This window comes from Microcaecilia unicolor, chromosome 10 (assembly GCF_901765095.1).
Source record: "Microcaecilia unicolor chromosome 10, aMicUni1.1, whole genome shotgun sequence".
Taxonomy (NCBI): Eukaryota; Metazoa; Chordata; class Amphibia; order Gymnophiona; family Siphonopidae; genus Microcaecilia; species Microcaecilia unicolor.
Window position 1 is genome coordinate 26,119,031 of NC_044040.1, and position 25,628 is coordinate 26,144,658.

General features: G+C 44.0%; 1 protein-coding gene across 1 annotated transcript; it reads right to left on the reverse strand.

The window, feature by feature from the left end:
* Window positions 1-6,574: 6,574 nt before the first annotated feature.
* On the reverse strand, window positions 6,575-15,885 carry MED21 (mediator complex subunit 21). Its single transcript, XM_030216138.1, has 4 exons — window positions 15,826-15,885; window positions 10,394-10,508; window positions 9,615-9,715; window positions 6,575-7,314 (listed from the first exon to the last, which is right to left on the reverse strand). The coding sequence occupies exons 1-4, from the start codon at window positions 15,865-15,867 to the stop codon at window positions 7,135-7,137; spliced, it is 438 nt and encodes a 145-aa protein (XP_030071998.1). The 5' UTR covers window positions 15,868-15,885; the 3' UTR covers window positions 6,575-7,134.
* Between the last annotated feature and the right edge of the window lie 9,743 nt (window positions 15,886-25,628).

Consider the following 25,628-nt stretch of genomic DNA (forward strand, 5'->3'; position numbering starts at 1 on the left):
TGATGGCAACTTCAGAAGTTGGAAAACAAGGACAGGGCCGGGCAGACTTCTACGGTCTGTACCCTGATGGCAACTTCAGAAGTTGGAAAACAAGGACAGGGCCGGGCAGTCTTCTACGGTCTGTACCCTGATGGCAACTTCAGAAGTTGGAAAACAAGGACAGGGCCGGGCAGACTTCTACGGTCTGTACCCTGATGGCAACTTCAGAAGTTGGAGAACAAGGACAGGGCCGGGCAGACTTCTATGGTCTGTGCCCTAAAAATGGCAAGGACAAATCAAGATCAAGCATGCATATGTATTCACATCCTACCTTATACTATGAATTTATCTTGTTGGGTAGACTGGATACCACACAGGTCTTTTATCTGTCAGCATCTACTATGTTACTATGTGAGGGGTCTTGCTAGCTCTTGATTGTAATGCAGTAGAGAAGGTCGGTAGATGTAGATGCAGTCAGGAAGTGAGAGAGGCTCCTCCCCACCCCCACAGTAGTAAAATGTGCTTCATCTCCCAGCTATATATATGCAGTAATCAGAAGGTAAGGAGGGTTCTTGGCTTACCTGGAAACGATGCCTTTCTTCTTACAGTTTAGTATTAGGAAGTGAGGACTGTGTCTTGCAGTCTTGAGTTATTGTGCTGGTTTTCAGCTAGTTCTTTATTTCATCAAGTATTATTTTCTTATTTCTTAGTCTTTCAGAACACTTCCTAAATTGGAATTATGTTCTATGTGTTATAGGTGTCTTACGCTCACTCTGTCTCTCTCTCTCCATGACTTCCTGTCAGAGGAAAACACTCCCTGACGGAATATGACTACTGATAAAAAGAAAATAATTAGCCATATTTATTGTTTTATTGGGTCATAATCTGAAGAGTAGAAGAGAGACACCCAGTGCACCTCCCGCAGAGACAACATACTGCATCATTTCTGATAATCTTTAGGACGCTGCCAGAAGCAGATGGGATGCTTTGCTTGCTCAAAGGGGTTGGACTCTCATGATGATCTGCCGTCAGGATGCATGGAAACTTTCTGCCTAAAACAGAGGATTTCTTAATTTATTACCTTTCAGAATACAGGTGTGATGCCTGCCTTGTGATGGTATTTTTGAGAAGACATCTGGTTCCACCTTCAGCCACATTTAAACTTATTTTTTTTTATTTTGGAAGATTTGAATAAACATCACTCATGCTGATATATGTACTGATGCAGTTTCAGTAAAGTTTTGTTACATTTGTATCCCACGCTTTCCCACTCATGGCAGGCTCAATGCGGCTTACATGAGGCAATGGAGGGTTAAGTGACTTGCCCAGAGTCACAAGGAGCTGCCTGTGCCTGAAGTGGGAATCAAACTCAGTTCCTCAGGACCAAAGTCCACCACCCTAACCACTAGGCCACTCCTCCACTCAACCAAACCTTTGGTTTTATAAAATACATAGAGCTGTACCGAATAGCATATTTTATTTGGCTTGAATACAAATAATGGATATTGAGCTTTAGCACATTAAATAATAAAAGAGGCAACGTGAAATCAGAGATCAAGTGTTTATTTCAGTAGGATTTTGCACAGTAGAACCCTGGATTATTTATATTCAAGTTTAAAGCACTATTTGGCCAAATACAAATAATGTATTTGCGGCTGAGCCAAATCAAATACAAATATTCGGTTCATATGAGAGCACTCAAAAAGAACAGAGCCGGAGGTAATGACCTTAATATGTGGTTGGTGTGATTTTCTAATCTGTTCTATAGAGTAAGAATGCGCTTTCATGTATGCGCTCTTCCCATCAGGCTCTGGCTGGTGAGGGTGTCATCATTCTATGATCTTGTAAGGATCTTAGGACCCTCACAGGTACATATAGAATTGCCATGAACTTAAGATTCTGGGGCAAGTAACATAGTAGATGACGGTAGAAAAAGACCTGCACGGTCCATCCAGTCTGCCCAAGAAGATAAATTCATATGTGCTACTTTTTTATTTGTACTGTCCTCTTCAGGGCACAGACCGTATAAGTCTGGCCAGCCCTATCCTCGCCTCCCAACCACCAACCCCGCCTCCCACCACCAGCTCTGGCACAGACCGTATAAATCTGCCCAGCACTATCCCTGCCTCCCACCACTGGCTCTGGCACAGACCGTATAAGTCTGTCCAGCACTAGTCCCACCTCCCAACCACCAGTCCCGCCTCCCACCACCAGCTCTGGCACAGACCGTATAAGTCTGCCCAGTCCTATCCCTGCCTCCCAACCACCAGCCCCAACACAGACCGTATAAGTCTGCCCAGCACTAGCCCCGCCTCCCAACCACCAGCTCTGCCACCCATTCTAGGCTAAGCTCCTGAGGATCCCTTCCAAATGTTCATAATAAGCTCTCTGAGCAAGGACCACAATTTTGAATTTGCGTTCTATAACAAACAAGCCTACAGTCTGAACTGGTTCTCCCATAAAAATGTACTGGAATTATTTTTTTTGAAGGGGGGGGGAGGGAGGGCAAGGCTTCATTTCTCTTCTGGCTCCACCACCTGCAGAAACTTCCTGCAACTCACCTCCTTCCTTCCTAGGACTAGTGTTGCCTTTCCACCGGTTGGATCCTACTCACACTCCTTCTGTTGCTAGTTACACTAGAAGCAGGAAAGGCAGACTCACCCATTGCACGGGAAGTAAAGGACTTCAGAAAGTTTTAAATTAATAAAAACATGAAGACAGTGTAAAAATCTGCTGAAATGTTAATTTACAAAAAAAAAAAAGGTGAACCCCAAACCTCCTGAGTCCTGAGCTCATCTCACAGGGCCCTCTTAAACTTTTGAGAAGGCTGTACATAGTTTGCCAACGCCTAATCTGACCCTGTCCGCACTAGGGAGTAGTTGAAGTCCACACAGCAAACAACCAATATGACAACTGCATGATTTAGTCATGAGTTTTCACACTACAAATAAACTGAAATAGAGATCAAAAGGAATCAGTGTATCCCATAAGAGACAGGGAATGAATTACACCCCTATATGCATGCATTTTTGACTGGAAGGTTAGGATGTGGCGGAGGGTAGTTTCAGTGGCGAGAACAGGGAGAAGGCACAGTTTCCTAACTGCTACGCTTCACTTTGCTGCAGTATCTGGAACTGCTTCTTCCATAGATATGCACTGGGGCCTTGCAGGGGGAGGGGCAGTTTATTTCTCTGGAACCCCTGATCTGGCCTATTTTCAAATATGACATGTCTTCTTACCAGATTTTCTTCCTGCCAAGTTTCACCCTATTCCATTAAATTTTGCCTCCAGACAGACAGACAGACAGACATTCTCAACCACTTTTGTATAAATTCTTTCCAACCCACTTTGGTTTACAATGAATACAAAGTAAAAAGGTGAGGTAGACAGAAGGAAAGATTAATAAATCCACTACATGCTCGAACTGCAGACATTTATTCTCATTTTGCTTTATGATCAATAAAAGAGGAACAACATCATGTCTCAAGTCAGTTGACAGAACACGCTTTAATAGTATACAGCATAAGAAAGCAAAACTATATACAGTTTATTCAAAGTGCCGTGATATTGGTGGTCTAATTAAGCACTTACTGCCAGATTCTATGTAGCACACAAGGAGATCCGTGCTGAAATCCCGGCGTATTCTATAACAACGCACGTAACTTAATTGGCTTAACAAGCTAATCAACATTGATAACAGCGCTTAACAAGCAATGAGCACTAACTGGCAATAATTTGAATTTACATGTACCGCTCGTTAAGTGTATTCTGTAACGAACTGCGCCTAAATTCTAATGCGCACAGTTCAAAAGGGGCATGACTATAGGCGAGGAAACGGGCATTCCAAAATTTATGCGTGTAGTTACAGAATACGGCCCAGTGCACATAAATCTACACACAGGGATCTATGCCATGATTTTTCATTGGTGTAAACGAAGGCACACAGTTTTAGGCGCTAGGATAATCGACTAAACGTATTCTATATACCGCACCTAAATCTAGGTGCTGCTTATAGAATACACTTATATGCAAAACAAAAAAAGTAGAGGGTTCTCACGGAGTAAAACCACTTCGTATTAATTAGGGAAGAGTCTCATATCATCACCACGGTGGGTTTCACTTCACTCACTCGGTGAACCTCTGCCCGTGTATGTTCTAATCACAGACTCAACCCCCACCCTTCCTACATGTATGAAACCTTCTGTGCTGGTATCATTAGCGATATTTAGCTACTCTTAACATTACGATAATTATTCACGTAGGTGGCTGCGTGGCACTTATCTGTGTCTACCGGTGTGCTCAAATACCCTGGCAGGTGCCTGTTTCGCTCTCCAAGCTTTGTCAAGGAGGAGTCAAAGCACCGGACTGTTTTACTGCTTCCTAATTGCCTCACGCTCATTACACTTAGGCAGAAATGTTTACCGTGCTGATTTTTTTAGGCATCTTATATAAAATCTGGCCCTTAATGGGTAACCACTTCGAGAACAGCACAAGTTAACAAATGCTTTAAAATGAGCTGAAAGAGTAAAATGTCTTTATACATTCTCTCTAAATAAAGGGGCCTGACTATAAAATTACAGATCTCCAACTTAAAACAAAATTCACTCCATTAAGATAGTTAACACTGGCACGTTGTTGGGTTTAGCCCTAGTTGACTAAGTACAGTTTACTCAGACTTGATATACGCTTCCCAACCATAGCAATCGAAGCAATTTACAATAATAAACTACAATAATCACAAGAAAGGAACACCATTAAAAAAAAAAACAGTAAAACACAGTCACCCAAGAACTCACAACCAACCATGCCAATCACACAAAATTAAAAGCAAAAAACAAGAACATGTCCATCCTTCAATTACTTGAAAGAAAAAAAACAAAACGGCAGTTTTTGCTTGTAACCTCACTCCTATTCCAAGCTTCCAGCTCATTCAGAATCTGCTTCAGCAATACTCAGTACTATTTATGTTTAAGGTATCAAAGGTTTTTCACTTGCAGCTGCTCCGTTTTCCATCCCCTTATTCTTTCCATCAATTCAACCCTATTCACCTTTCTGCCTAATCTAATCATTACAAGCTGCAGGCGACAGGCACAAACTGCAGGTCCTTCCAGAGCCCTGTGCAAGTCTCAAGATGGTTGGCAGTTGAGCCGTGTCTAGAAATGTCTCTTTCCCAAGGTTGCAAAACCATCTTCCTGCTGACTCTAGCAATCAGAGGCCAGAAATCTCTTGCACAGAAACAGTACCACTGGGCTCGACACCTGCCCACCTCCAGACTGAGAGCCAGATGCACTAACTCCATGGAAAGAGCCCTTCCCTTACTGATCCCTTAGCGAATCGGTAAAAAAACGGGCATGCATGAAGGAAATTGCATGCAAATGAGCTGTTCGCTGTTAGCTCATTTGCACGCGATTTCCTTCCTAAGGAGGGGAAGCCAGTCGGCCAGCTGAGCATGCGCAGAGCAGCCAAGCATTATGCTGGCTGCTCTGCGCATCCCAAAGACAGCTTCATACACTTCCTTCACCATTCAAAAAAAAAAAAAAAAAAAAGGACATCCCTGTCGAGCAGTTGGACGTTTTTTTCTTTCAGATTTTGTGATGGGCGTCTTTCTCTTGGACATGTTTTTCTTATGTGTCCGAAATGACCACGTCGGAGAGAATTGGGAATCGTGATGTGTGAGGACGTCCAAATCAAAACTATATGGACGTCCTTTTCAATTATACCCCTCCAGGTCTCAGCCAATCACAGCGCGTTTAGCTGTTACTGATGTCAGCTAAACGCGCTGTGATTGGCTGAGAGAGACCTGGAGGGGCATAATCGAAAGGGACGTCCAAATAGTTTTGATTTGGACGTCCTCGCATGTCCTGGATCCCCTCCGGCGTGATCATTTCGGACACATAAGAAAAACATGTCCAAGAGGACGCCCATCACAAAATCGGATGGAAAAACCGTCTAACTGCTCGTCAGGGACGTCCTTTTTTTTTTTTTTGAGTGAAGGATACGGACGTTTTTTTTTTCTACCTATTTTTGCGATGGGCGTCCTCCTCTGCATGGGTCACGCGCAGCCCCAACGGGAGGAGAAGACCTCCCATTAGGTTTTCCACGGTGCATGGGGTCGGAAAACGGCTGTGCATCTGCTTTGCATGCGCATTATAATACTAATTAGCTCATTATAATAACCTGTAGATCATTTGCATTCCGTTTTCGTTCGCTGCTACCGTGACAGGAAAATGGCTCGGACAACCCTTTTGTGCATGTCTTGTTTTACCACTTGCTCGCTAGACTGGCAAGAACTGGTTTAAAAACCACGCTGCTGGCTCGTTAAGTTTAGTGCATCTGGCCCCAAGACAGAGTCCCACAGGGCTTCTTGTAACATTTTACCCTTGCATCAAAAATTTATGACTATGTAATCTCAGCATTTCTGCACTTTTTTTGTGATTGTATGAAGGGCATTTTGGCAAACAGTGCTTTATTCAGAGTTGGACATTTTGTACACTGCTTCACCCTATACACATGTCGAAACATACATGTATGTATGTGTGGTGTTTGGAAATACACCTGTACTTTTCAATTTTCAAAAGTATGCATGCATATTTTATCAGCAAAAATATGTAATTGTGCCTGGGTACTTTTCCTTAGGCAATTCTCAAAGTGAAAGCATGTGCACATTTTCACCTAGAAAACTGATGGTCCATGGGTAGTAAAAGTACAACCAAGATGTATCTTTCTTTCTGGGTAGTCTTAAAAAGGCAGCCTCACTGGAAAGTAATTTCAGGGAGGATCTGTGTTAAGCAGTATCAAATAAAGATGAGCAGGTTCTGGTGCAAACACTTGAGTAAAGCAGAACCAAGTCGTTCAGCTCCCTGGCCAAGGTTGATCTTTCATTCGTTTCCCAGCATTTTCCAGTCTGCACATACGTTCACCTTGAAAACATCTCAGGAGGTGAAAAATGCTACTGAGCAAGTTTTTAAGCTTTTAGAGGGGTGGAAAACTCCCAACTTTTTGTATTACGTTCCGACAACAGCCTTAATGCTTCCCTTTACCTCAACACAGTACTCCTGGTTTATGGTTTTGATGGGGGGAGGGGAACCCCCTAGAGTATTATACATCACTGCCAGCTTGCAGTCAGTTCAGTTCTGAAGGAAGTGCTGGCACCTGCTATTTGGATTCCGTGGTTGGCTGGCTGCAGGAACCACTCCTGGTTTTCAGCTGAGACTGAGCAATATCTGCTAGTGCGCTCTGTATCTTTTCCAGCAGCATGTCGCCACGGTAAACAACTTCTTCTAGGCGGGATGCGGCTTCGTGGTTCTCCTCTTCTAACTGGTACAAACTAGCAGCCTTACAAAAGAAAGCAAGCAACCAATCAGTGAATGTTCACAAAAGAAATCTTTTTTTTTTTGTTTTCTTACATTTGTACCCTGCGCTTTCCTACTCATGGCAGGCTCAATGCGGTGGGCAATGGAGGGTTAAGTGACTTGCCCAGAGTCACAAGGAGCTGCCTGTGCTGGGAATCAAACTCAGTTCCTCAGTTCCCCAGGACCAAAGTCCACCACCCTGACCACTAGGCCACTCCTCCACTCAAGAGCTACTAATTAAAAATAAGTTGACAAAAAGGTCCTACACTTTTTTTTTTTTTTTATAAACTAGGAAACAGTTACAATAAATCCTATATTTGTTCTCTCCTTTGAGAATTGCAGGAATGGGCCAAATTTGTGGAGAAAATGGAGGAGCTATGTATGGTTCTTGCTGTTCTAGCTTTCCTTTGTTTCTGAGATTCACGATATACCACCTTTCTGTGGTACAACGAAAGAATTACATGCTCACCATTTTCACGCCTGGATTTTATTAAAGAGGAAAGCAAATTGAGTGAGCAATATGGAAGGATACAGTAGAAACAGTGTCAGATAAGGGGCCACTTGACCTTTCCGTTCTGCCCATGTGTCTACAGACTGTGCTATCACAGGTCTTACTCAATCTGTGGTCTTCATTAGGGACAGAAAAAAAATATCTAGAAAATAAGGGATGTGCCAGTTTCTCTTTCAGGAGCCAGGGCAAACATTTTTCATTTATAGTTTACACCTTCTTGTTTTTCCCCAAATCTTAGATTTATTGTTTGTTTGGGGGTTTTTTTTTTTGCCTTGTTTTATTTTCCTTTTGGACATCAGGAAAAGTCATCATTGACAGCATCAAGGCTTGGATGGTGCCCTAGCTACAGCCAGAGAGGTTTTAGGTTTTTCTTAGCATGAATGAGGAACTGCACATGCTCAGTCATCTACAAGAGTTTACGATGAAAATGATTTTGAAATTCAAAGGGAAGGTAGGAGGGTATGTGTTACTAACTTAGCCTATTATCTAGAGAGAAACACCATCTTCAACGCTGAACTTAATAGGTAGGTGAGGGAAAGAGGACAGAGAATGCTGGAGATAGGGGGGGAGGAGGAGAGAGAGAAGAGTGAGAGATGCTGAGCCTGATTTAGGAGGGGTAGAGGGAAAGATAGAAAAAAAAGTGTGTGTGTGGGGGTGGGGGGGAAGAAAGACAGCACTTTCTCCACAAGCCAATACAAAGGAAACTGGGCGACTGCACAAAATGTGGAGTGATTTTTTTTATTTGTAAGTTAACTCTTGAAAACATTCTTGAATCCTCATTGCCCAAACTTGGTCTCCCAGTAGGAGACCAAATGGAAATAGCAATCAGAAGTAAAAGATATGACCTGAGCTCCTTTTGAGAGCAGGATGGGAGTCCCAATTATTAGGAAAGCAAGCTACATGGGAGGTGGAGCAGAAGATACTGTTGGACAGTCCCTGTTGCTACACTCCGTGAGTATCAGGACTGGTTGAGGCTCAGTTTAAAGATGATGCTGGGAAACAGGAAGTTGTTCCCCAAAACAGAAATGGCTACACAAGTCAAATGCTAAGACCTTGCTACAGAGGTGGTTTTTTTTTCTTTTATAAACAGATTCCCTATTACCAGTGTTGATACCTGTTCCTAAATCCTAAGCGTCTCATCCACCTGTAGCAAGTTCCTACCTCCATTTTCTGGTATGGGTTTTTCATATGATTCTGCTCAACCTCTTGAATATGTTTACTTTAAACCGTCAGCTCTAGAGTGTACTTACTGCAATTACCAGCCTCATATCCTCTGTTATCTGTAATTCCTGTGCCAAGGAAGTTATTTGGAGATAAAGAGACTGCAAAGACTACTACTGGGAAGAAAAAGCTGTCCAGACAGCTAAGGAAGGGTAAAGGAAGGGCAAGTAGAAGAAAAAGAAAACAAAAATGGTACTGCGCTGAAAGTAGAGATGAAAGCAAAAAGGGAGAAAAGGATGAGGAGGGGCGGGGGAGAAACAGAATAAAAGAGTTGCAGGAAAGATAGGAAGCAAATAAAAAAAATAAAAAGAGAAGCAACCTAGACTACAAAATGTACTGCATGTTAACACTGGCACCTCACGATAAGTCTGACGGCCTGAAGTTCTCAAAGAAAAAGAAAGTGGAAGCTTCTGCAGAGAAAGTTATATAATTTATATGTAGGTATTACAGAATAATACAAAAAAAAAAGTCACACTGAAGACAGGAAAATTATGGACAGTTCAAAGAAGAAAAGGATTACAAAAAAAAATCACCTTTCGCTAATAACTTACCTGCAAAGCTGCGGTTGATTCTTCACTAGGCAATGAATCTATAAGTACATCTATATCCTTAGCCGTCCGTGCAATCAATGCAGCAAAAAGTTGGGCATACTCTGTGAAGAGAGGTTTGTTAAATATTTTATCAAATATAGCACATTTTCTTTCCCTCACTGCAGCAAAAGTATCAAAACAGTTGTTTCCATTTTGGTTTTTAGTATTTTATTTTGTAAACCACTTCAATCTTTGTATAGGAAAAGCAGTATAGTAAATTTTAATATAAACAGTAACACAAGCCCTGCTTCCTTTCCCTCAGGCTGTCACACTTTTTCATTTCTCTCTTATTACGTACTGCGTTCCTGGAAAAATCAAATACATGAAACAAAGCACTATTAAAACCAAAACCGAAGGAGCTTGCAGTGAACTACAAGAGCAACTCATCTCCAAGTGAGTATATACATTTTCCCCATAAGAAATAATTCAAGCCAACCCAGGGCATGTTCCCTGGTCAGTATATCAAAAATACCTCCCCAAGCTCCAACTTGCTATCCCACACCCCTGTTCTAGGCCTCCTACGGCATCAGCTGCAATGCTGCTGCCATTCCCCACCTTCTCTGGAGCTTCACCAGGCCTAGCTGCAATACAGGATTGAAGGGAGGCATGGACTGATGATTTTTTTGTCCATCTGACAAAATCCCATATATAGATTTTACAACCCCATTTGGGGAACATGGCCCAACAGTTTGGGAAGCGCTGGTACAGCTGATTGAAATAGTAAAATTGTGCATTTTTACCTTCTGTTGGATTAGCAGGTTGATCCTTGTTAATTGCTGTCTGAATATTGTTGAAAGAAGCAGGAGGAGCACACTGCTGCAGCACGCCAATTGCATTGCAAAACTGATCTGCAAGCTGAAGACACAAACCCATTTCATAAGGACAGAATAAAGTTGGTGCAGCACCCTATAGTGATAATTACACTATCCATTCTTTGAAAACACTTGTAGTAGGCGACATCCATTGAGCGATCTTGGGTCGAGGCATTTTTCTACCTCCTGATACATTTTCTCTGAAATCTAGGAGCCAGCAGCTGATACCCCTTCTACACCTCCTTCCCTAAAAGCAAAGTTCAACAGTTGTATTGGAGAAAATGTCTAATCCCTTTCCCCCAAGGGCTGCCACAGTTCCTTTAAACCTGATTTGCTATGGATATTTTTCCATTCTGTGTCTAAGATTAGTAAAAGAAAATCCTAAATGCACCACTACATAACGCTGACAAAAGTACGCAGACCAGCAACCTTCATACCCTAGCGTATCCTCTCCCTCATTACTCTCTTAGGGGTCCTTTTTACTAAGGTGTGCTGAAAAATGGCCCGCAGTAGTGTAGGCATGTGTTTTGGGCGCGCGCAGATCCATTTTTTAGCGGGCCTGCAAAAATGCCTTTTTTTTTGCCGAAAATGGACGTGCAGCAAAATAAAAATTGGCGAACGTCCATTTTGGGTCTGAGACCTTACTGCCAGCCATTGACCAAGTGGTAACGTCTCACACGTTAACTGGGCGATAATGACCTACGTGCGTGTAGCGGACGCACGCCAGAAAATAAAAATTTTTTTTCGGACACGCATCAAAAATGAAATTACCGCAAGAGGCACAGGGTAGTCGGGCGCTAACTCCAAATTGGTGCACGTCGGGTGCATATAGACACTTAGGAGGCTTAGTAAAAGGGCCCCTTAATGATCAATCTTCCCACTCATTCCTAGCAGTCTCAACCCCCACCCCACTACTCTCCTCCTCTCCCCCGTGACACCTTCTACGGTGCTAGTCACCTTGCAGTGCTGCTGCTGCTTTGCACTGTGCAGCTCTCAATGAGCTTGAGCCTTATGCTGCAAGAACTCTTGCTCTGGACTTGAGGTGTAAAGTATCACAGGGCCAGTGTGGAGTTACCGTTCTATTTTGACAGCAATACAAAAATCTCAGGTGCAAAAGGAAAAGCCTAGTCACCAGAGTGGCATGGTGCCCAGGATCTGCTGAACTTTAAATAAAACATAGTAAAACATGGCTCACTCTTTTTCCCATCCAGTCGTTCACTTAATATCAGTATCTTACATGATCTTGTAGAACATGAAATCTATTTAGCATATTCCCCTTAATATCTGTAACTTCACCTCAGATGGCTCCTTTGTTATCTCACTGCATCTTTATACCGGCCCTGATGTAAGCATGCAGCATTAACAGTTAAAAAAAAAAAAAGACCCCAAAACCCTGCACTGAATTCTTCTTTGGTTTCGGGTTCCTTTTTAAACATCAGGAACAATTTGTTATTCTTTTGAGCTCCTTACATCTTTATTGGAAATTTCATGAAGTTACGGACAAAATTTCAATAATAAACCAAAATAAAATACCATAGAATCATATTGCACACAATTAAGAGGTCATCATAAAGTCCTATTAAGATATTTATCCAGGGATCAGCCAACAAACACAGTCCTATCTCAATAAACCTTCGCTGCCACTTCTAATTCAAATTTGTGTGTGTTGCATATCATATTCTACCAGACGGAAAAGTCCCATTATAAAACTGCCTTTCCAATGAAGCAGAATTACTATTAATGCAACAGAAATCAAACACAGTAAAAGGTTGTGAGTCTTCCTTTCAGACAACTACAGCCCCACTGCCCTCCAGATTTGAACATTATTATTATTATTTAATGCACTTGTAGCCCACATTTTCCCACCTTTTTGCAGGCTCAATGTGGCTTACAAAGAACTGTTATGGCATTGCCATACCAGGGTAAAGAATACAATTGTTATTACAAAGAAGTCACAGAAGACAAGAGGATCTGGTCAAGCAGTTATTGAAAAATGCATTCTGGATACAGGTGGAGAGGTTTTGTGTTAAAGTTAGTTAAGGGTTCTCGTGGTAGGCCTTGTTAAAGAGATAGGTTTTCAGAGATTTGCGGAAATTAATTAATTCTTTAATTGTTTTCAAGTGAGTGGGGAGTGTGTTCCATAATTGCGTACTCATGTAGGAGAAGCTGGTCGCGTGTGCTAATTTGTATTTCAATCCTTTATAACCAGGGAAGTGTAGGTTAAGAAAGGTGCGGGACGATTACTACTACTACTACTACTACTATTTAGCATTTCTATAGAGCTACAAGGCGTACGCAGCACTGCACAAACATAGAAGAAAGACAGTCCCTGCTCAAAGAGCTTACAATCTAATAGACAAAAAATAAATAAAGTAAGCAAATCAAATCAATTAATGTGAACGGGAAGGAAGAGAGGAGGGTAGGTGGAGGCGAGTGGTTACAAGTGGTTACGAGTCAAAAGCAATGTTAAAGAGGTGGGCTTTCAGTCTAGATTTAAAGGTGGCCAAGGATGGGGCAAGACGTAGGGGCTCAGGAAGTTTATTCCAGGCATAGGGTGCAGCGAGACAGAAGGCGCGAAGTCTGGAGTTGGCAGTAGTGGAGAAGGGAACAGATAAGAAGGATTTATCCATGGAGCGGAGTGCATGGGAAGGGGTGTAGGGAAGGACGAGTGTGGAGAGATACTGGGGAGCAGCAGAGTGAGTACATTTATAGGTTAGTAGAAGAAGTTTGAACAGGATGTGAAAACAGATAGGGAGCCAGTGAAGCGACTTGAGGAGAGGGGTAGTATGAGTAAAGCGACCCTGGCGGAAGACGAGACGGGCAGCAGAGGTTTGAACCGATTGGAGAGGGGAGAGGTGACTAAGTGGGAGGGCAGCAAGAAGCAGATTGCAGTAGTCTAAACGAGAGGTGACAAGGGTGTGGATGAGGGTTTTGGTAGAGTGCTCGGAAAGAAAGGGGCGGATTTTACAGATGTTGTAAAGAAAGAAACGACAGGTCTTGGCGATCTGCTGGATATGAGCAGAGGAGGCGAGAGAAGAGTCAAAGATGACCCCAAGGTTTCGAGCTGAGGAGACAGGGAGAATGAGAGAGCCATCAACAGAAATAGAAAATGAGTGGGGAGGTGGGTTTGGGGGGAAAAATGAGAAGCTCGGTTTTGGTCATGTTTAATTTCAGGTGGCGTTGAGACATCCAGACAGCAATGTCAGACAAGCACGCTGAAACTTTGGTTTGGATGCAAGGTGAGATATCAGGGGTAGAAAGGTAGATTTGGGAGTCATCAGCATAGAGATGGTAGGAAAAGCCATGGGATGAGATTAATGAACCAAGGGAAGAAGTGTAGATAGAAAAGAGGAGGGGACCAAGCACAGAACCCTGAGGTACGCCGACAGGCAGAGGAATAGAAGTAGAAGAGGATCCACCAGAGTGAACACTGAAGGTGCGGAGGGAGAGGTAGGAAGAGAATGTTAATATGTGTTGTAGCTTGAGGCCTATCCACTGGAATGGTGGCGGGCCAAGTTACTGGGCTTTGGCCAGCTGAGCAGCCCTGACTAGGCCTGATAACCCACTGATGGCCTTATAGTTGAGAACCTGCAAAAGCAGGATTGCAGGAGGAGTCTTAATGAAACCTGGTACAACTTACAAATTGAATGTAGCACATATGATGATTGAATAATGGACTAAAATGGATAAAATCTGGTTTTTAAAATGAAGTTTGTGGTACTCAGATCATAAGAGCATATGAAAGTAGATATGAAACTGAGATGTCAATAATAGGATATTTTTGTATCAAGAAGAGAAAAATAAGATGTTGACAAAAGCGGAAACAGGTGCAGATATTTTTGTAACAAGAAAAAACATGTTATTGACAATAGCGGAAATCTTGCAATAGCTAAAACGGAAAGAAGAGGGTACAGATGGACATCTGCCGGAAAAGGGAAAAAAATGATTCAGAGGTTGTGAAATATTAAGAAAAAAAGGCTCTTGCCATTGACTTGTATTAAGACCTGTGCCTATAAAAGAGAGAAGATTTTGCCAGATAGTTGGAACATTTCTCCAACTCTTCTTGGAAGGCACAACTCTGTGCAATTGAACCCAGAATCTGTCTGATGATGAATGTACCAAGTTGAAGATTTAATCTTGGTAAGAATAAATTGAACCTTCTTTCTGAAAACCAACTGTGTCTTTATTTCTACTTATTCTTTATCTGTCATTTATTCTACAAAGAAAACCATACACAAGAGATCCTCACTCCCCGAATTAACTAGGGTAGATCTTTATATGTGGGAACATAAATGGCCAAAGATCTCCTTAGACCCTATTAGACAGAAAGCTGTGGTCATGGGAATAAGGTGTGAACTCCGCCTTCTGATGCCTCCCCAGAACAGACCCCCATGGGACTGGGTAACCCTGGAGGTCAGGGAAACAATTCAAACCCTTTTGGATGAACTAACGCTGTTTACCCCTCCGTGTAGAGGGGTCAAGAAGGGGTCTAAAAGGGGGGGATTTAAAACAAGAACCAGGAAAGGACAAGAGAGCCCTGGAATCCAAGTGAGGACAGGGTATCGAGGAGTATGCTGTGATCAACAGTGTCAAAAGCAGCGGAAAGAACCAGGAAAGGACAGAGCCCTGGAATCCAAGTGAGGACAGGGTATCGAGGAGTATGCTGTGATCGACGATCTTTTAGCATTTCTGGGTGGTAGGGCCACGAGGTCCAGCATGTAGGTCGGGGCATCTCCGTAAATGATTTTATGAACAGTCGTGCAGATCTTGAACGTGATGTGTTAAGTGGGAGCCAGTGTAGTTTCTTTAAGGGTTTTGCACGTTCATATTTTGTTTTGCCAAATATAAGTCTGGCTGCAGTATTCTGGGCTGTTTGAAGTTTTTTTTTTTTTGTATATTATACACACAATGCTATACTGTCTCGGAGAGCCAGGAAAAAGACACCGATTTAAGAGGTACAATGGGTGCATCTAATTTATTTCAATGCAAAACCCACTGTTAGGAAGACAAGCGCTACAACATTCAGAATCATGCACAACTTAGAAACAGTCCTCAAAGCGATTTCATAAGCAGCAGGCAGGAGCCTCTCCTGCCCACTTGAATCGCATAATACCGCCCACGTGGGGATAGTCAACGGCACTTAACCGGACAGTACCGCTGAATATCCCCCCATAGACCGCCCAATGAAAAGCCGAATGCTGCCAGCACTCGCACAGCTAAGAAGGTGAACTTAGGACTCTAACTTCCCAGTAGCTCCTAAAATCAAAGGAACGAACGTAATGCAGAACACAAAAACTTTCCCCTCCCGCCCACACAAATCCGAAGCCAAATCTAAGCGATAAGGAAGAAAAACCACGCACCGAATTCACTGCATCCTGCAGCTGCGTCAATCTATCGGCCATGGTGTCTCTTCTACTCCACTTCCGGTAGCCTAAAACACGCTCGTTCATTGATCAAAACCGAAGACAGCCCCAGCCAATCGGCGCTGGAACGAAACGTTGCTGACCAGTCATGCAAGGAGAGAAATGATTTAGGCCAATCGGAGCTGACTATGATACTGAGCGCAGTGCATCAGAGGGACGGTCGACAGAAGAACTCCAGGAGGTTAGATTGAGAATGGGACACGGCATGAGCTTGCTGCTTATCTAGTAGTTCGTTATATGGGACGAGAGCAGTAGGCGGAGCTTGCTGGCAGTAGGTGGCGGTCGGCGCCATTTTTGCCCACCCAAAACAATAGAGAGTAGTTACTTACCTGTAACAGGTGTTCTCCGAAGACAGCAGGCTGCATATTCTCACAAGTGGGTGACGCCACGTCGGCCCCGGAGGATTTTAAAGCAAAATCTAAAAATCTCTTCTATGGCGTTCCGTCGCGCGAGTGAACGCACTGCGCATGTGCGCACACCTCTTCCCGCTCGCCGTGCGGACACGCCCCTCAGTTAAATCCAAAAGATGGAGGAGACAAATCCAAAAGGGGAAGGTGGGAGGGTTTGTGAGAATATGCAGCCTGCTGTCTTCCGAGAACACCTGTTACAGGTAAGTAACTACTCTTTCTCCAAAGACAAGCAGGCTGATATTCTCACAAGTGGGGTATCCCTAGCTTCCAGGCTTACACAACACAACAAACAGTGGTCAATTGAGTCTCGCAACGGCGAGGCCAGAATAAAATTGACCTGAAAAGAAGAAATATCTAAATGAGTGTAGCCTGGAACAGAACAAAAATGGGCTTAGGAGGGTTGGAGTTGGATTCTAAACCCCAAAGAAGTTCTGCAGCCCCGACTGCCCAAACCGACTGACGAGTCGGCTATTGCTGAAGGCAGTAGTAAGATGAAAATGTGTGGACTGATGACCACGCCGCAGCTTTGCAGATCTCTTCAATAGTGACTGATCTTAGATGAGCCACCGACTCAGCCATGGCTCTAATTTTGTGAGCCGTGACATGGCCTTCTAGAGTCAGTCCAGCTTGGACAAAAATGAAGGAGATGCACTCTGCTAGCCAAGAAGAAATTATGCAGTTTCCGACAGCAACTGGCATTAAAAGAAATAAACAACTGGGCGGACCGTCCGAGGGAGCTCGTCTGCTCCACGCAAAAAGTGCGGAGCTTGCTTTCGCCAGGGCTTGTAAGATGAGGGAGAAAGAATGTTGGCAAGACAACTGACTGGATCAGCTGGTACTCTGATACCAGCGCCAGTAAGAACTTTGTCTGCATGCAGAGAACTACTCTGTTAAGATGAGAAGTAAGGTAAGGCGCTTGAGCTACTAGAGACCGAAGCTCACCGACCTTACGAGTTGAAGGAACAGCCACTAAGGAAAACGACCTTCCAGGTCCAATACTTCAGATGGCAGGAATCCAGTGGCCCGAATTGAGCTTGCAGCAGCTGGATGAAAACGACATTGGGACCCCAAGATACTGGATAAGGAGTGATAGGAACTCTGACCGAAGCATAAGAGCCAACTGTCAAAATTATTGTGGGTGCTAAGCCCAACAGAAATCATCTCCCCTAGACACATACAAGTAATTCTCTCAATATTGGGGGAGAAATAAACCTCTCGTGAAGTGGACAGCTAAAGGCTGACCTTTCACACGTTGATGATAAGCTCTATTGCACAAAGATGAATACTGACAGAGTTGGTCTTGAGACCAGACTCAGACAGGTGTAGAAAGAACTCAAGCAAGGTCTGTATAAGACAAGATGCAGGATCTAGGGCCTTGCTGTCACACTAGACGGCAAACCTCTTCCATGAAAAAGAATAACACCTCTTTGTGAAATCTTTTCTGAAAGCAAGCAAAAGTCGGGAGACACTCTGGAAAACTCAACGAAACCCCACTCTCAACATCCAGACCGTGTGAGCCAGAGATTGGAGGTTGGGATGTAGAAGTGCCCCCTCGTTCTGCGTAATGAGAGCTGGAAAACATTCCAACTCCAGAAGAAGAGGGAATCCTATTTGACGCAGCTAGAAAAGAGCAATCAGAATCATGGCTCCACAATCTTGCTTGAGAAACAGCAAAGTCTTTTCCACCAGATGTATGGGAGGATACGCATACAGAAAACCTGTCTCCCAAAGAAGGAGAAAGGCATCCGATGGTAGCCTGCCGTGAACCTGCAGCCTGGAACAGAACTGAGGGACTTTGCGATTGGACTAAGTAGCAAAAAGATCCACTGAGGGGTCTTTCGAACTATAGGCATGCTCAACTGTAGCATTATCCTGCTCAGCCTGTCGGCCAGACTGCTGTTTACGCCAATTAGATAAGTGGCTTGGAGAAAACATGCCGCATTGCGGGCCCACCGCTACATCTGCATGGCATCCTGACTCAGAGGGCAAGATCCAGTACTCCTTTGTTATCGAGTACATCACAACCCGATTGTTTGTTGAATTAAAATAATTTGGTTGGATAGCCAGGAGGGATGCAACCTTCGTCAGCAGCTTTTGACTGAGTAAGATGCCTCAGAATCAAATAGAGAGAATTAACCACCTCTGAGGGGAATACCGAAGACTGGCGAACAGTTGGGTTACATCCTCTAGATACCCTAAACTTGATACCACTGGGAAGCTAGGATGCACTGAGCGGATGTCATGTGCAAAAGTGCCATGGGAGTTACATGAACTGCGGAAGCCATGTGTCTAGAAGTCTCAATATGTACTGTGCTGTAATCTGTTGAGACAGGCAATCATCGTGTTAAGGGAACACATGCACTCCCAGTCCATGAAGATACGCTGCAACAACAGCCAGGCACTAGGAAAAAAACATACTCTGGATGCAAAGAGAGTATAAGTATCCTGTAAATCCAGAGAGCATAACCAATCGTTTTCCTGAAGTATGGGAAGAAGGATGCCCAGGGAAAGCATCCTGAACCAAATCTGTTTAGGCCCCTTATGTCTATGATGGGACGCAACCCACAAGGAAAGACCTGGAATAGAATCTCAACCCTTCTTGCCCTGGTGGAACGGGCTCGACTGCATTGGCGCTGAGAAAAGCAGAGAGTTCCTCTGCAAGTATTCACTTTTACATAGTAACATAGTAGATGACGGCAGAAAAAGACCTGCACGGTCCATCCAGTCTGCCCAACGAGAAACCTATAAGTGTATACCTTACCTTGAATTTGTACCTGTCCCCTTCAGGGCACAGACCATACAAGTCTGCCCAGCCCAACCACCAGTCCCGCCTCCCATCAGCGGCTCTGGTACAGACCGTATAAGTCTGCCCTCCCCTATCCTCGCCTCCCAACCACCTCCCCCTCTTCCCCCCAACTGCTCCGCCACCCAATTTCAGCTAAGCTACTGAGGATCCATTCCTTCTGCACAGTATTCCTCTATGCATATCCCATGCATGTTTGAACTCCGTTACCGTTTTCATCTCCACCACCTCCCGCACTTTTGATGGAAGCTAAAGGATTAAGCTTCCAATGAACAATGTGGAGGGTTTGATTCCAGATTGAGAATGTATCCTAACCGGACTAGTTGAAAAAACCCACCGGTTGGAGGATAAAAGAAGTCACCTTTGGTGGAGAAAATTTAAACTTCCCCCCCGACAGGCAGATTGGCCGGTACGGACATTTTTTTTTTTTTTTTTTTTAGTGGCTATACTGAATTGGAGCCAGTCAAAAACCCCTCTGGTTCCTGGGGAATAGCTGCAGGGGCCTGATTAGGTGCACGCCGCTGACTAGAACGAGCGTGCTGAGGCATAGCCCGAACCGGCTGTCGAGAAGTAGGAGTATAGGTACGACCCCTTAAGGCACAAGGAAAACTACTCCTCTCTCTAAAGAACTTCCAAGATGAGGAAGTGTATGCACAGCATATCTACAGTTTTCTGCTGAGTCTCCTCCTCCAGGAGAGAGGCACACAGTCATGAGAGTCTGCGCATCACTGTACCTAGAGCAGAAATCTAGGTGTTACATTACAAGTGTCGAAAATGCCCTTGGACAGGAACCTGCGACACACCGTGTGCTACCTGACCACTTGGTGAAAAGGTCTAGCCTACTCCGGTGGGAATGCTCGTAAAGATCTGACAAGACTTGATTTGGGATGCGATCATGCCAGCCTGGTACGCCATTCTCCAAAAGAGGCTAAGGATGTATGCTCTGGCCCCGGGGGCGCCGAAGTAAGTTCTTAGAACTCCTATCTGTTCTGAGTGCAGAAGACTCAGGTGAAGATAGTAGTCCAGGACCTCTAGCATCTGGGCATTGGGATTCACAATCTCCACTGTAATGTCAGATGACCATCATTGAACTGAACTAACTACTCAAACAGAGCAGCTCAGATCCAAACACGTCCGATATGGAGGCTACTATGGGTCGAGAAGTTGCCCCAGTAGGGTGCGAACACCCATACCAGAGGCAGCATCGGTGAAGGAGACCAGGTGAAAAGCTAGATGCCGCAGGAGGCGGTAGCACCCATGGCATCCAATGGTACCCATGGTCCCGAAGCCAAGGACAAAGTCTGGAAATGCAAGAGAATCGAAACCAGACTGCTAGACCATGGCACTGACGGTACCGATGATACACATGGTACCGATGGACCCCGGTACCAATGGTACCCATGGTACTTGGTACCGATGATAGTCATGATATCTGGTATCGATGGTACCCATGATACCTGGTACCGATGGTAGCCATGTCATGTGGTACCGATGGTACCCATGATATCCGGCACCAACAGCACCGACGGTACCGATGGTACACATGGCACCGACGGTGCTCATGACACCTGGTACCAATGGCACCGATGGTACCTGGTCATGATATCTGGTATCGATGGTACTCATGTGCCGACGGCATCCATGATACCTGATACCCATGTATCCACGGTACCGACGATACCTGATACTATGGTACCGATGGCACTCATGATACTCGGTACCGATGGGCGATGATACCTGGTACCGATAGTCGATGGTGTCCATGATACCTGGTGCCGATGGTGCCCATGATACCCGGTACCGACAGCACCCATGGCACCGATGACACTCGGCATCGACGGCACCCATGGTACCGATGATACCCGGTGCCGACGGGACCCATGGTACCAATGATACCCGGTACCGGTACCAATGTTCTTGGTATCGATACTCCTCGGTACCGACGCACCGATGATAGTCGGTACCGACAGTACCCATGGCACCGATGATACTCGGTACCGACGGCACCCATGGCACCGATGATACCCGGTACCGACAGCACCCATGGCACCGATGACACTCGGCATCGACGGCACCCATGGTACCAATGATACCCGGTGCCGACGGGACCCATGGTACCGATGATACCCGGTACCGACGGGACCCATGACACCGACCATGGTACCAATGTTCCTGGTATCGATACTCCTCGGTACCGACGGTACCCATGACACCTGGCACCGATGGTATCCACGGCACCGATGATATCTGGTACCGATGTACCGGTGCATCGACGTCTAATGCCAGGATACCTCCATAACAGAGGGAGCAACGCTCTCGGCACCGACTGATGTCTGAAGCCCGGATACCTCCATAACCGAGGGAGCAAAGCTCTGGGCATCTCCTTTGGGCATCCCTGGCAGAGTAGAATACGTCTCGTCTTTGAGACACTACTTGCGCTTCACAGGGAGATGATCCGGCCCAAGACACATCCGCCGATGCGCCCGAATGACCTGCCAAGCAGGAGGCGCCGAGGCAGGTGGAGACCTATTCGATGCATAACTATACCCAGCGTGCATCGGTCTCTGTCGGACTCCAGAATGATCTCCTTTGGGCATCCCTGGCAGAGTAAGTGTTACTCTTTCAAATGGAGGATTGCCGTCTGGTGTGACAGCAGGGCCTTGGATCCTTTTTCTTGTCCTACATGGACCCTGCTTGAACACCTTCTACACTTATCAGAGTCATCCACACCCTTGTAACCTCTCGTTTAGACTACTGCAATCTGCTTTTTGCTGGCCTTCCACTTAGTCACCTCTCCCCTCTCCAGTTGGTTCAAAACTCTGCTGCCCGTCCCATCTTCCGCCAGGGTCGCTTTACTCATACTACCCCTCTCCTCAAGACCTTTCACTGGCCCCCTATCCGTTTTCACATCCTATTCAAACTTCTTCTACTAACCTACAAATGTACTCATTCTGCTGCTCCCCAGTATCTCTCCACACTCGTCCTTCCCTACACCCCTTCCCGTGCACTCCACTCCATGGATAAATCCTTCTTATCTGTTCCCTTCTCCACTACTGCCAGCTCCAGACTTCGCACCTTCTGTCTCGCTGCACCCTACGCCTGGAATAAACTTCCTGAGCCCATACGTCTTGCCCCATCCTTGGCCACCTTTAAATCTAGACTGAAAGCCCACCTCTTTAACATTGCTTTTGACTCGTAACCACTCGCCTCCACCTACCCTCCTCTCTTCCTTCCCATTCACATTAATTGATTTGATTTGCTTACTTTATTTATTTTTTGTCTATTAGATTGTAAGCTCTTTGAGCAGGGACTGTCTTTCTTCTATGTTTGTGCAGCGCTGCGTATGCCTTGTAGCGCTATAGAAATGCTAAATGCTAAATAGTAGTAGTAGTAGAGTAGAATACGTCTCGTCTTTGAGACACTACTTGCGCTTCACAGGGAGATGATCCGGCCCAAGACACATCCTCCGATGCGCCCGAATGACCTGCATAGCAGGAGGCGCCGAGGCGGGTGGAGACTCACTTCAAAGGTTACACCACTGATATTGTGTCACCAGGTTGCCCATTCAGTGGCTGACCAGGAATGCACCTGCTTAGGTTCCTGGTTTTTCCTGTGACATACACCTTCACCACTTGTGGGGCTTAAAGACAGTGGTGTGCTGGAGCAGGCTCTCACAGCTCTGGAGAGCCATTTGTAAAGTTTTAATAAAGAACAAAACTGAGGGGCGTGTCCGCACGGCGAGCGGGAAGAGGTGTGCGCACATGCGCAGTGCGTTCGCTCGCGCGACGGAACGCCGTAGAAGAGATTTTTAGATTTTGCTTTAAAATCCTCCGGGGCCGACGTGGCGTCACCCACTTGTGAGAATATCAGCCTGCTTGTCTTTGGAGAATAAACGATTATTAAAAATAACAGACTGCTTATGCGCATGAGTCATCTGTAAAAAAAACAACTGTAAAATAAATAAACAAATAAATAAATAATTTAAAAAAAATTATTTGACAGCTTTTTAATTTATTTGAAAGCTTCCATATGTAGATATATATATAATCAAATAAAATTTGAATATCACTAAAACAGCTTTAAAATATTCATTGTAGCTGGTAGAAACAACAGTTATATAAACTATGTATTTTGTGCTCATTTTTCTACACTGTTCTACACAATACAGTATTACATGGCCAAATTTCATTGAGGATAGCCTGTTTCCTGATGGGTTCATCTTAACTTGTAATCTGCCTTAAGCCTGCTGATATAAACATACATAGTAACATAGTAGATGACGGCAGAAAAGATGGAATAGATTGAAATTAAATGGACTGCATTAGGGTCATATAACTCATTTAGTTATGTTTAGACAAATGAGAGATCTACTACTACTAGACATTTCTAAAGGGCTACTAGGGTTACACAGCGCTGTACAATTTAACATAGAAGGACAGTCCCTGCTCAAGGAGCTTACAATCTCCATGAAATAAAATATTTCTTTTTATTATTTTGACTTATAAAACCACTAGTCCCTGAAACATGCTCAAAGTGTCTAGTAGCGCTATAGAAATGATAAGTAGTAGTAGTAGTAGTAGTGTATGTAAAATGTAAACTTCTACAAAAAGAGATCAAGTGAAGATGTGACCATGTGCCCCAATGAAAGGAGAGTTTAATTTTACTTCCAAGCTGGAAAATGAAGGTCAATGAGGGAGGTTTTCTCACGGGTCTCAGCCATGTCTAAAACCAGTTGTGGCAGAAGCACGTTCCAAAAACTGACATATTCTAATCAACAAATAGAAAATAGAATTTTTTCTACCTTTTTGTTGTCTGGTCACCTATTAGACATACTAGCTCACAGGTTCTCAGACAACAATAACCATATATTAGAACATCACAACTGGGAAGAGGTATTATGGTCTGACCACAGAAAGCTCACATTTACACTTTAGTGGAAAGAAAGCAGCAAGGACAGGGAACCAAGAACATCCCATACTTTCACAACCAGAGGAAAGGTGGATAATCCTACCTGCTGGACAAGAGCGATGAATGAACAAAGTAACATATCACCCAATAACATCCACTTCATGACAAATTGGGATGAAGCAAGTGAAAACACACTGAACAAAATAGCACCACTCAAAATGAAAACAAGAAATAAAAAACAACCACATCCCTGGTTTAATGATGGGCTACTACATATGAAAAAGCTTTGTAGGAAATTAGAAAGAAAACAGACCAAAAACAAAACGGACATAAAACCATATGAACGAAAGCTATAAGAACATATAAACACAACATAAAGAAAGCTAAAGTAGAATGCTACAGCACATACACAAACTCAGAACAGATTAATACGAAAAAATATTCAAACTTATGAACAGTCTAGTGAAAACCCAAGCTATACTATCATCAACTGAAACACCACCAACTGTGGGTGAGCTGTCATAATATTTTGAACAAAAAATAGTAAAGACAAGATCAAATATTGTGATAACACCAACCTCCATCACAGACTTTTTACACGAATGTGAAACCAAAGGTGCTCACATCACAGCAGACAGAATTTGATCCTCCTTTAAAACACCCACAATCAGCACTGTTAAGACATTACTGACAAAATATGCACATGCAAACTGTCTGCTAGATATCTGCCCTAACTATATGATGGTAGATCCACCAGACTGGTTCATCAAATGCTTCACTGAACACATCATATACATGTTTTGAAATGGCCAGTTCCCATCTGACAAGGGCGAAATTGTACTTATCCCAATCCCTAAACACACCACTAGTAAGCCGGGCGATCTCACAAACTACAGACCAGTGGCTTCAATACCACTAGTGATAAAAACAATGGAGGGTCTGGTAGCACAATTAATGGAATACTTGACACAATTTTCAATTCTTCATAACTCTCAATTAGGTTTCAGACCACTACACAGTGCTGAGACGGTCATAACCACTCTGATAACAAAGTTCAGAAGTTTAATATGCCAAGGACAGAAAATCTTATTACTACAATTCGATATGACAAGTATGTTTATTTGTTCGACCTAGTAGACCACATAACACTAATGGCCCTTCTGGACAATATGGGAGGTAGCGGTGCAGTGGCAGCATGGTTCAACGGTTGTTTAAGGACTAGATCCTACATTGTAAAGATGTCTTTACAATGTCAATTGATTTGATTTGCTCACTTTATTTCTTGTCTATTAGATTGTAAGCTCTTTGAGCAGGGACTGTCTTTCTTCTGTGTTTGTGCAGCGCTGCGTATGCCTTGTAGCGCTATAGAAATGCTAAATAGTAGTAGTAGTAGTAGTAGTAATGTCTAACTAGCTATCAGCCTCTTGAATCTCAAAGTGTGGGGTACCACAGGGTTCTCCAATATCACCTAAATTGTTCAATGTTATGATGGCTCCACTCGGCAAAAAAATTGGAATTAATGAGCTTTTACCCATTCATATATGCAGATAATGTCACTATTTACATACCTTTTAACAACAGTATCACAGAAATATTGGACAAGGTTAAAAAAGGCCTGG

Excerpts from the sequence above, each read along its gene's own strand:
- MED21 (XM_030216138.1), bottom strand. The coding sequence starts at position 15,867 with ATGGCCGATAGATTGACGCAGCTGCAGGATGCAGTGAATTCG. Across the intron at positions 10,509-15,825 it reads TGCAGGATGCAGTGAATTCG|CTTGCAGATCAGTTTTGCAA; the intron begins GTGCGTGGTTTT and ends TTGTGTCTTCAG. Across the intron at positions 7,315-9,614 it reads AATCAACCGCAGCTTTGCAG|GCTGCTAGTTTGTACCAGTT; the intron begins GTAAGTTATTAG and ends TTCTTTTGTAAG.